Here is a 12,857-nt window from a genome sequence, read left to right as displayed (position 1 = left end):
TTAAAAATGCAATTTTATAAAACACGTACCACATTTCCTGATGATGTAAGTGGCCATAACTACATGGAGGTTGATGGGGTTATACATATCTGTGGTCTCATTAGTTCAGGAAGTGCATAGGTGTAACGCATACTTATGACATGTGTAGAATAAAAGTCCTACTGAAAATTGACATGTTTTCTAATGAATGTATGTGCAAAAAGGATAGTGAATACCACTTTGTGTGGTATTTTCAAAACTGCCAAAGTAATTTAGGAAAACAAATCCTGTAGATTTCCATTGAGGTTTGTGTTCTTAATGATTTAGATGCTTTTCAAATTCCCAGCTCATCTCTTCTGACATATATAATCTGCCAGTAACATTTGGGAGGTTATCCCAAATAGTAATCAATGTAGACTATAATATTTCTTCAGGTGCTACTATGGGCTATTATGTGAATGGTTCACAAGGCATGGGTCAACTGAAGTCATACATTGAACTTCTTTGGGGCTCAAAGCATTTTTAATGTGTTCTGAAGTATTCTTAAAGAACTTTGTGTCTTTTGAGTTTCTGCTGAGATCCTCTATATATGCAGTGTTCTAATAAAAACTTCAGTTAGAGCCTGTTACAGGGTGCATCTTCAGCTACCCAGTGAGAAGCACTGCCTACTCTATTTTTCAAGTGTCTCAGGCACAAACACAAAGGATCTGTTTCCACCACAAGCACCTTCAAATACTCAGTTTCTAAGCAGGACAGGACAAAGGAAAGTACCCTGAAGAAGATCCACACAGCTTCTCTGCTTCATGAAGCTCACTCTCTGAGCACGCTCTTTACTGCTCATTACTCCCAATTATATATCCTCTCTGTTAACTAGCTATTTGCTTCATGAATCCAACTATTTTCACCAACTGTCATTAATCCTCACCAGCAACAGCTGATGATTCCAGTTAAGCTTGCTGCCTTCTCTGTGCTGCAGCAATCCCAGGGTACGTCTACACTGCAACACTATTTCAAAATAACTAGTGCTATTCCAAAATAACTTACTCCGCGTCTACACAGCAGGCAGTTATTTTGAAATAATGTCAACATTCTGTCAATTTGGAGGACTTCTTACTCCGACTCCGGTAACCCTCATTGTACGAGGAATAAGGGAAGTCAGAGAAAGAGTGCTCTATTTCAAAATAAGTGCTGTGTAGATGTTCCCAATTTCAAAATAAGCTATTTTGAATAAGATACACAATTGATGTAGCTCAATTTGCGTAGCTTATTTCAAGTTAAGCCCTGCAGATTAGATGCACCCCCAGTGACCAGGTGCTGCAGCTAACATCTTGTTACATATTTTCACCCTTGTTTCAACTGAGACCATCCCTGTCTTCCTCAGCATCCAAGTCCTATCCTCTTTACCAGTTTTGAGTTCTACTAGGGCTTCCTGGCCCCCTTCAGACTGGCCTTCCACTGGCCACCAGTGAGTGCCTTCCACCCACAAAACTACACTTAGAGGAGGGAAGTTTCTCCCACAGTTCCATCTCAGCCCATATCTCATCACAGTAATCACTGTCCATGGACCTCTGATCTAGCTTCTTTTGATACTGGTTTGAATCTACTAGAGTAAGTTGTCCTTTCAGAGCCTCAGTATCAGAACAACTCTCTTCCCTTGACTTATCTTGCTCTAGGATTGAAACTATTTGAGTAGAGTTCACCTGCCAATGCCTCATTATAAGGACACTTCTTTCCTCATTAGGCCTTTCTTCCAAGGCACGACCCATAGCTTGCTCCTCTGGTGAGTCAGAGCAACCTCTGTCCTCTTTGTCCATTACATATTTCTGATCAATCATTCCTCAACCTGTTGTCCCCTTTTCAAGTACTTCCCCACTCTAAGATCTCCAATGTGTCAATTCTCTCGGCACTTGTGATATGTTTAGGGTACCGTAAATTAGCATATACAACCCACGCACGTGTATTACACACACCCGTGCATAGCCCATGGTTTTTCCTGATTGTTTAAAAAAAGTCTTAGATAACCCACACACATGTATAGCCCGTGGGAGATGAACCACAGGTACTGTAAATGAACGATAACGAGGGTAATTAACTCAGGCATCAGGGACTGAGCCTGTCATGCAGAAGCATTTGAGCTCCAGATACATCATTGCACAACTGCCAAAGTGCAGGGTAGACAGCCGTAGCCCGGCAGGGCAGACTGGCTGTGTCGTGGGAGGCTGCATAGGAAGGGAAGGTGCCCACTGCTGGGAGAGCTGCCTTCCACCCATGCTGTGCACTCCCCCAGGGGTGAACTGTCTGCCCCAGGCAACCAGAGCTAGGAGCTGGAGCAAAGGAGCTGTGTCCTTAAATAGAGCATCACCCGTCTCAGGGAGAGCCAGCCACATTCAGACAGATGCAAGAGATGGAAGAAGGTCTAAGGGTATTCCCATGCTGCTTTTATCAAGTAAGAGTTAGTCTTGTCTTCCTATAATTTCAGTAAAAAAACTCTTGTATAACACGCGGACGACTATTGCCCGCGGGGTGTGTGTGTGTGTGTGTAAAATTTTGCATAACCCGCGGTTTATATACTTTAAAACAATGTTCCCCTGGAGAGTTACCTGGAAAACCTACCATCAAGATTTCTTTCAGCAGACCTCATCATTGAGGTCTCTTTCTGTGTCCTCTGCTCTTTTACATAAGAGAAATCAGAGTCTAGTCAGTTCCTATCATCAACAACTTTACCACATCCACTCTCTAACACTTAAGACTTCCTTCCATTTCCAGTTGGTCAACTGCAACAGGTAAGTGTTCTTTTCCCAGTGGACACAATGGAGTGTTATCATCACCATCTTCTATTGCCCCTGCAGTCTAACCAAGGTGCTCTTTATGAGGCAACAAGTGGCTGTCAAATCCATCATTCCCTTTGTGGTTCTCTAGCCTACTTTGACAGGAATTATCTTTAACCCAGGCCTGCCTTTTGCATCGGTGGAGCCACAGTACTGTCCAAACCCATAGTCCATGGATGGGCAGTTTTTCTTTATATATCTTTTGCCACCACACTGGTAACAAACCACAGAGTTAGTGGTGGGGCACTCTTCTGTGCCTCTTGTGCTTCCTTCCTAGGTTTCGATGAATGGGATTCCTCAGGTTTCTTCTCTCTCTCCCTTCATATAGAGCAGGGCTACTCAATTTTGGAAGCCCCAGGAGCCACAATGATACTCACAGCACATGCTGAGGGCTGCAACTTATATATACAGGCAAATATATATGCAAATAGCTTCTTTCACACTGACAGGCATGAATACAAAGATTAAGGCTTAAGCTGTGATGCTGGACCCAAACATGGCCAGTGTAAGCCAGTCAGCACCTCTCAGGCTCTGCCTACAAGGCTAAGCAGCCAGCACTTTCCACAATGGGCACTCCCGGCACCTCCACCATGGGAATTAGAAACACCAACACCCTGTACCCGTCTGATCCAGGCAGCCTGTCTGCTTGCGTCTTTTAATGCTCACCCTGCCTAGGAGACACCTCGCGGTTGTGGAGCACGTTCCCAATGGAGGCCATGCTCAAAGGATCCCACTCATGAACTGCATGCTGAGCCCTGTGTAAACCCAAACTACACCAGAGGCCTCAAACAAATGGGCTGCATGTTGAGTAACCCTGATATAGAGGGATGGACCTCTTTTTGTGAAAGGTCTGCTTCCACATACTCTTCTGTTAATTTTACAGCGTCCCCTAGCAATTCTGACGGATGGCGCCTCCCCAGGCTTGGGGAGGATCTGTGCGAACGGTTCAAGAAAAACTGAGTTGATTATGGCCTCTGTGTCCTATCCATCTGGCTTCAGTCACTGATTGGCCCACTCAGATCCTTTTTGCACAGAAGTCTGGGGCTGTATCCTATTGTCCCATTTGGAAGTCTAAATTTCTGATGCTATTTCTCTGCTGATAAGCCCATCCTGTCCAGAACTGAAGCCTTCAGCGTGTTGTAGTATTCAGTTTGGTATTTATAACACAGCTGAGCCTGACCACCCAGGTAAGAGGCTAACTGTGGTGCCCAAGTAGCCTTGTCCTATCCAGCTTGGATAGCCACCTTCTCAGAGTTAACAAAAAGATACCAGGATCACCCTATCATAAACACAGGCCCACTGCCCAATTTCCAGTTCCCTTATAGGAACTCAACTTCTAGTGTAGGAGCTGCTGTTGTAACTGGGAATGTTTTTGGATCAAGTCCTACAATGCTCACTCCTGCTCTATCTGCTAGTCTGGAAGCATTTGTCTCTCTGCTGGCTAGGTCTTCTCTATAACTCTTTGTTCCACTACCAGTGTAGCATCAGCTCCATTATGTTCACTGCCCCCAGCCCTTATGTTGGTCACCTCTCAAGCCACCTTCTCTCGAGTGAGCAGGTTAAATCCCAGACAAGACCCACATGTCATAGGGCACCTATTAAGTTACCTAGCGAGCAGCAACACCTAACCCGTAGCCTGTTCTGTGCCCCTCAGCCACACTTTTAATCCTCTATTTTTAAACAGAGAGGACGTAACAGAGGTATATAGAAGGAGGCCCTTCTCACATCTTTGCTATTCCGCTCAGCTCACCCTCAGAGCTCCCTCTTTACTTCCTGAAAATATGTTAAAAAACAGCAAATAGTCCTGCAGCACCTTAGAGACTAACAAAACATGTAGATGGTATCATGAGCTGTCGTGGGCACAGCCCACTTCTTCAGATGAAGTCCTGCAGGACTATTCATTGTTTTTTAAAATAATTTCTGTTACAGACTAACACAGCTACCCCTTTGAAACTTCTTTACTTTCTGTTCCTCCCAATTATATATCTTCCCCATTGCTAAATCAATTCCCTCTGTAGCTCAATAATTGCCAACCAGTGTCGGTAACCCCCACCAGTAGCAGGATGATTGATTCCAATTAAGCCTACAGCCTTCTCTGTGCTGCAGCAACCTTAGTGATCAGGGAGCTAGCACTGGCACTGTGACACAGGGTCTGACAAGGATTTAGAGTTCGTCTGCTTTAAAAAAAAGGAAAATTAAAAGAAATTAAATACCTAAACCCTTGTTAAAATGATAAGGGGTTTGTGTAAATCTTCAAATGCCAGAAACTTCAGAATTAAGGCTTTTCATTTTATCCTTAATTAGTGTGTTCAGGAACACAAGAAGTGCAAGTACAGTAAGACTTCACCTAATATATCAATCCTGTCAAAGATTAGGAACAAGAATGCTGAATTTATTCTAGGCTGAATCTGAGCTATCTATAAAATGTATATCACATAATGCAACTATTTTTCCTTTGTCATTTTCTACTTTTCCAATATACCATAGCATATAAAAGTCTCTACAAAAGTCAATGATAAATAAAAGCTGCTACATTGTCCTGCATTTTGCTTCATAATATTTAATTGCATCTGAATGGGTGAAATTAGAACCTTAGCAACAGTTTAACTTTGCTTTAAGTATGTTTTTCAGGACTTGAATTGTACTCCATTCTTGACTCATCGATCAACAAAAACTTGGACTGTGTTATTTCACTGTGTTATTTCTGATTAATATAATTTACCTTTACATTTTCAGGCATATTTTCTGTATTTCTAGATAATTTATTTTTATAACCTCAAACATACTCAATTATGTACCGCTCTACAAGATTCCTTTTGAAACACAAATAAATGGTTGAATTGGAGAAAAACTCTAAAGAGAGGTGGAAAAAGTTCCCTTCTGCATCATCTATAATTTTAAAAGATTACATTCCACTAACCAACTTACTATATATGCACAATACTAACACTGAGCAACATTAACATTACAAAGACCTTCATAGTACAGTAAACTTCCAATAATCCAGCACCTTTGGGACTCAGGGGGTGCCGGATTATCAGATATGCCGGACTATCAGAAGGGGGGGCTATGAGGGTTCTAGGGTGGGGGTGGGGATGCCACCCCAGACCCATTCATAGCCCCCCCTTCCGATAGTCCAGCTCTGCCCCAGGCGTCCCTGATTCAGCTGCCGCTGAAACTGACCAGCAGTGGCTGAATCGGAGATACCTGGGGCAGAGCAGCTGGAGTGCTGCCGGGTTGGTCCAGTAGCGCCGACCCTTGGCGCGGCGAGACCAATCTGGCAGCACCCCAGCTGCTCTTGGGAATGCCTGGGGCAGAACAGCTGGGGTGCTGCTGGCTTGGTCCTGCAGCACCGCTCCTCAGCGCTACTGGACCAACCCAGCAGCACCCCAGCTGCTCTGCCCCAGGCATCCCCAAGTCAGACGCTGCTGATACTGATCAGCGGCTGACTCCAGGAAGCCCGAGGCAGAGTTCCTGCTGCCCACTCTTTCACAGTCCTACCATGTGAAAACAGAAGTAATTATACATTTTTTTGAAGTTGCTTGGTAGTGCTATTATAGATAATGGCACAAATTCTTGTTGTATCATGCAAGCAAGGTAGTAACAAAGTTCAACAGGTCTTTATTTACCAAAGGTGAAACCTCTTTACAAAGCTGCTGTTGCTCCCTTCTGTAGCTCTCACTCAGGCCTGGCCCATCTCCTCCCCCCTCCTTCCTGTTTCCTGTGCTTCCAGATTCCCAACAGCCAGTGCTCCCAGTTCTAATAATTACAAGCAGCATCTAAAACACCACATTTCTGTTTAGACAAATGCAGTTAGACCTTAGAAGAATGGCTTTCTGATAGGTGTGATGCAGTCATTTTTGGAAATGGTGGTGTAAAGCAATGTCTCTGAGCAGAAGCTTTTCTTCAGTGCAGAACACTTGCCTACATGACACCCAAGCAAACACACACATATGGGCCTGATTGTAACTGGCAATGTGGCCCTTTTACTTAGGCAGTGCAAAGGGGCCATAAAGTGAGTGTAAATTATGTTTGTAGTTTAGGAGTTTCAGTCTCACTTATAAATGGCTTACTATTAATTACCAAGCAGCTTACTGTATTAATCTATGATATTCATAGTGTGCCCATCACTACAATACCAGGTAACATTCATATAACAATCTATCACATGCTCACAAACACAATATATTAACTCTGCCTATCTCACTGATAGGCACTTACTCTCCTTGCTGATTTCAACTTCCATTACCTGATCTTGGGATTTCTTTTTCTTCTTCTTCTTGCCCCAACATCCTGAACTCTCTGCATCTTTGCCATTGGCATCACCACACAGTAACCCGTCGAGTTCATCTGTTCCCATCTGCTGTCCCTGAGATGTTTCTGCAGCGAGCCTGTATGAGAGGTTCCTTAAAATGCACACACAGTTTTCAACGGTCTAAAAAGGAGAAAAAGAGAAAAAGGCTAGAAAACTCTTCCCTTTTAGGTATATTTTGAATGAAGGAACTCAATCAATCTTTGCACATACATTTGCCAAAGCTATTTTTTTTTCTGTTTGTTTCTCAATACATTGTTTGAAAAGTTTAGAAAACATGGCAGGACCATAAAGTCTCTTTTTAGTGAGAAGGAGAGTGCGGGACAAGGGTTTTTTTTTTTTTTTTTTTTTTAATAATATTTTTACTGTGGTTTTGAATTTCATGCTGAATTCCACACGAGAAAGCATCAGAGTTAAAAATATGGTAACCAAGATCCATACACAGAATGCCCACTGGTTACAGCCCCAGCTAATAGAAAGAGAAATTATACTAATATTTCTTACACCATTTGTTTCATGCCAATTCTATGAGGGAAAACTTAAATGGTTCTGAGTTTTGGTTTGCAAGAGCATCCAGAATTCAATATGATTATATATCTACCCTTCTGGAGTATGCATAGTGAGGCTGGAAATCTCAAGAAATTTCCAGTTTTTCCTGCTTCCACTCAAGTTGAAAATATCTTAAGAATAGCCCCTCCCTATCACAATATTATGGCCCTTCTGTGTATGATCTAGTTAGAAGCTGGAAGTGAAATGAGGCCCATTACAGAAAAAATGACGGGGAAAATTTAACAGAACTTCTCCAAGTCTCAAAAACATGTCTGATTTGGACTTTTGTTGGAGGTTAATTCTTATTTTCTTTAATTTTGTTTGCCTATATCTAGTAAAACAATATGCCCTCCATTGCCTGGGGGGACTGAAAATGTAGTTAACCTGTTTAGTTTTCAAAGGAAACCGTAATATTCTTCAAATAAATCAGTATATACAAAATTTTCTTGAGGATCCTAAATCTTGGCTCCATCTCAGAGGAGGCATACACGAGGTACTGTAGTATAAACTGTGTAAGCAGGATTACAATCAGTATTACTAGCATCTACTTCATGCCATTATTGAAATGTATACTATATCCATGATTTTTCTTAATCAGTTCTGTGCAGGGAATACATGCCAACTAGGTAACATGGAGCCCCATTTTGGTGAGGGTTTGTTATACTTGTAGATCCTTTGGCTATTCCCTTCCATGGAGGTAGGCTCTAGGACTGCAGATTTTACTGTCATCCTTAGGCCACTATATGAAATGGCTCTACTCCTGCTTAGTGGCTTTTAGAGGGGAGAACTTCTCTTCAGTTGCTCTGGTGGGTTTTGTATTATTTATTAGTAGTAGTAGTGGCAGGAGCAGCAGTGGCAGCAGTTGTACAACAGCACCTAGGAATTCCAGTCAAATTTTAGCAGTTACATGGTTACATGTGCTGCGGGCTCTGCCAACAGTGAAGCCTTCCTGGGAGTGGTCTGGCAGCCCCTGCCAACCCACTCCCAAGGAGCCAGAGTGTATAACTTCAACTGGGGGAGAGCGGACAGGCCACCATGGACAGGGGCTGTTTCTGCCAGCTGGGCAGAGCAGCCCCCGCCTGCAGTGGGCTCCTCGGGGCTGGAGCAACCCACTACCTAGAGTGCGCAGGGAGCTGCTCCAGCCCTTACCGTTTAACCGGTTAACTTTTTACATCCCTAGCAAGGAGTGGGATAGGTGATATAACAATAAAGTGAATTTGTTAAATTAACAGAAATCACAATAAATCAGACTTGCCCATTGTCCAACTCTGTTACTCAATACTCTATTCAATGAGTAGAGTTACATCCCTGCTTAATCAAATGCAGGACCAGGGCTTTCATTTTCAATATTTTGTTTTTTGACAACAATTTGATAAAACTGTCAAGCAGGGGAGGTTTAGATTGGACATTAGGAAAAAATTCCTAACTGTCAGGGTGGTCAAATATTGGAATAAATTGCCAAGGGAGGTGGTGGAATCTCCCTCTCTGGAGATATTTAAGAACAGGTTAGATAGACATCTGTCAGGGATGGTGTAGACGGAGCTTGGTCCTTGAGGGCGGGGGGCTGGACTCGATGACCTCTTGAGGTCCCTTCCAGTCCTATTATTCTATGATTCTATGATTCTAAGATACCTTTGTAATAGAGGCATTTAAAACCCGGTGTTTATAATTTAGGTCATTACACATATTAAATTGAAATTACACTGCCACCAATTTTCCAATTAGAAGCATCAGACAGATGTAAACCAATGATTTTACATTGCTGCTAGTTATGATGATACAATAGTTTGTTTTTTATTTAGATGCACGAAAGTATTATGTCAGAGAACAGAAAGGTAAAAACCTGTAAGAATCATTACAGTTAAACTGACCAAGGCAAGGAAATTCAGATACTCAAATTTCTTCACTGTTCCTCCACCTCACTGCACAGAAGGCTGTAAATAAACTAATAAGTAAATAAAGTAACCTACATTAATTAATAAGATATTACACAAGGAGTTTAATGTGCTCATTATTCAGCTCTTTCAACAGTAAAACAATCTGGAAACCAGTCCAGCCACTTATTAAGGAACTGTTTTAAGAACAACAACTAAGCTGTTGAAAGGGGGTATAAAAATGACTGACCTCTCCTACTCCATCTTCTTATTCCTCCTCCGAAAGTGCTTCACTGAAGCCTTATAACTTTTACTTTCTGTTAAGCACACTGATCTGGGGAGCTTTGAAACAGTTTCTAATTCAGTTTTTCCATGGCTAATGAATTAAAAACAACTCCCAGAACTTAATTGCTGGAAACAGGAATGAGATAGGGGTAGAGGTATGGATGAGTACTACTCTGCTGCTGGGTTTTCTTTCACTAATCACTTCCATAAAAACTTTTACTAATGGAAAATTGATTGTAGATTACCACATTATATGTTATCATTCTGTAAACCATACCATATACATTGACATACATAGAAAATTGCATGGAACACAGATACTTTCATAGATTTCATATTTCTCTAATAAATCTATAGGAAATAGCCACCCATTTTGCTCAAATTAGCAATCTGAAAATTCAAAAGGTACAGTAAAAAGTACCTCACACCAGACATAAATTGTGAAATTCACTTGAAACTAATGTTAGAGATAATGGACATTTCTGTGTTAGTGCTTGCGGTGCTTCAACTGTGCTGAAATAATCCATGGTATGGATTAGGGCATTTAAATCACAGAATTGAAAACATTTCCCTCTCCTTGTAATACTGATTGCACAATCACAAAATCTTTAATTGGTACTTATTTGGAGTTTTTAAATTATTAAATATAATTATTAAGTAGTGGCTTTCACCTCTGAAAAATTGTGTTTATCTCCTTGTTACTATAAGTATAAAATTAAACAATTATTTTGGTGTCAGCCTATAATGGCTGCTATTTTTTAAACAAATCCTTCATAAATCCTTATCAAATACATAGTATCTGTTTGCGAATGTTGACTTTGTAATGGCAATCACTTCATAAAAGCTACTGCATGACTGTTAGTGTAGCTCATGAAGAGATGGCAAAGGAGCTCTGAGATAATTTGCAGAGCTGTGTATGTAAGTTTGCACAGAGCTTGATGCATTGGTGGCTTTCTTAAGGCATTTTCTTTTATTTTTCCTAATAACAAAATAGGAGAAAGAGAGAAAAAAGAAGACACTATACAGTACATATGCAAATACAATTCTAGGGCAGCCATGGACAGTAATATGGAAACACTTCTCTGGAGAAAAAAAGTCAGAGATTAAGGGCCAAATTCTGCCCTGCAACCACTATAGATATAGATGCAAAATCTCTATTGTTAGTCCCTTTTTCCCATTTCTGAAAAGACATAGATGACAAACCTTGCTATCAATTTCACTGCTCCCAAGAGCAGACTGAATCACATACAGCAATGCATCAGTAAGTCCATCACACTCTCTCATTCTTCTGCGGGCCTCCTCTCCAGCAGAGCTGACATTCCTACAAGACAATGGTGAGGATGATCACTATTTTCTGGTTAATAATAGCATGACAAATACAGGTGGAGTTTCTAGCAATCACTACTGTGGCTATAAATATGTTTAATCAAAGATTTTGGGCCAAATTGTTGGGCATTAAGATCAACAGAAGAAAGCCAATTTACATTACCAGAAAATTTGATCCTGTAGATTTACCATTTAATTATTAAACTTACTTTAAATGCACACTGTAATTAAATAAATACAACACAGTTAAATATGGCTAAAGTTCTTGGTCTTGAACTTTCCATCAAATGCTCTCACAATGTAATTTGGTTTTTATCACACAGCCATACTTTTCATTTTCAAAGCATCAAAGCAATTAACCTACCATGTCAAGCACTCAACAGGTGGTTTTATTACTGGGCTTCTGCATGTCCAATCTTTAGGCTAAATGAAATGCTCTTAATGACTGTGGTGTATGATCTGCAAGTCAAGTGAATGCCAACCTTGCACCTACTCTCTGGTCCATTTAAATAGGACCTAAAGGGTGAATTGGTGGAAAAAAACCAAACATCTATTTCTGTATGTACTTAATCCCTTACAAGAAATCTATCCCCTCTTTCATGCAAAAACATCTTTGTGGCATTAAACACGTTCTGCAGAAATTATATTGTACTTAAAAGAAAAATGCATCTGAAAAGTCAACACATGGTTACACTTTCTCATTTCTATGGAAAACCGCTGCTCTTAATACATAGAAGTAAAATCAGCATGTCCACTAGAACCATTTTGTATTGTGTTTGTGGTGTTTTATTTTGTTTTGTTAGAAACACTTCTCCCTATCAAATCCCTGTCTTAACATGTCATTGTCTCTGATAGGTAATGGCTTGCTGTATCAGAGTCATCTCACTTATGAATGTAATACCATGTTCATTAGTTTCTCTGCATATTACTGAGATCACATGATTTTTAACCCCTCCTATCCCTAGAGGTGAAAGTAAGCCAGCCTGGTGCTCCAGCAAGAGCTGCAGGAGGAGGCAGGGTGCGCTCCCATTTGGGTTCCAGGGGCTTTTCTGCAGGCTGCTGCACTAAGCACCAGGCAGCCAGGCTAGTTAAAGGCCGGAACTTTAAGGAAAATACCAAATATTGCAAGACTCTCAATAAGATGGCAAGAGAGCTGGCAAATGTGCATTTCTAAGATTTATTCCCCCAGTTATAAATGGTAAAAAAGAGCATTTTGACAGTATTTTTTAAACATGAGGCTAGAAATATAAACACGTGTGTATATAGGCACGCACTTCATCCACTTTTATCAAAGTTCCCTAATGTGTCATTAAGTATACACATTATAGAATTTATTTTATTCTAAATTATTCATAAAAGATCAGTGTCATATTCAATGCGGAATATCTTCAATGATAATGATTCTGCAACCTCTCTTGATAGTTTGTTCCATTGTTTAACTGGTTTTTAGCTGGCAATTTTCTTAATATTTAATTTAATATTTCAAGCATGAATTTCTCGGACATCTCTGCTCCTAATCTGTGTCGGAACATTTCCTGTGTTTCTACAGCATGCAGAGCAGTTCAGCCTCATTCAAAATTCCTGAATAATAATATGAGAATCTTCTTTGAAAATGTACCATAGGCCTTTGTTGAAATAGTCTGCTGTTTTACCTTTAGCTATTCAGTTTCTTGATCAGGCATAATTTGTTTTTGATTAACTCCA

At 40.8% G+C, this 12,857-nt stretch overlaps 1 protein-coding gene across 4 annotated transcripts in view; it reads right to left on the bottom strand.

The window, feature by feature from the left end:
• CTNND2 (catenin delta 2) overlaps positions 1–12,857 on the bottom strand; it is a 1,059,017-nt gene that overhangs the window by 155,788 nt on the left and 890,372 nt on the right. For all 4 annotated transcript variants that reach the window (XM_006120137.5, XM_006120139.5, XM_075921467.2 and 1 more), the window contains 2 exons: positions 11,031–11,148; positions 7,057–7,242 (listed from right to left, as the gene is read on the bottom strand). In XM_006120137.5, the coding sequence (XP_006120199.1) occupies positions 7,057–7,242; positions 11,031–11,148 (304 nt within the window). The remainder of the gene's footprint in view (positions 1–7,056; positions 7,243–11,030; positions 11,149–12,857) is intronic.

The sequence above is a fragment of the Pelodiscus sinensis genome, chromosome 2, assembly GCF_052426305.1.
Source record: "Pelodiscus sinensis isolate ZL-2025 chromosome 2, ASM5242630v1, whole genome shotgun sequence".
In the NCBI taxonomy this organism is placed as follows: Eukaryota; Metazoa; Chordata; order Testudines; family Trionychidae; genus Pelodiscus; species Pelodiscus sinensis.
This window is presented reverse-complemented; position numbering and strand designations above follow the sequence as displayed.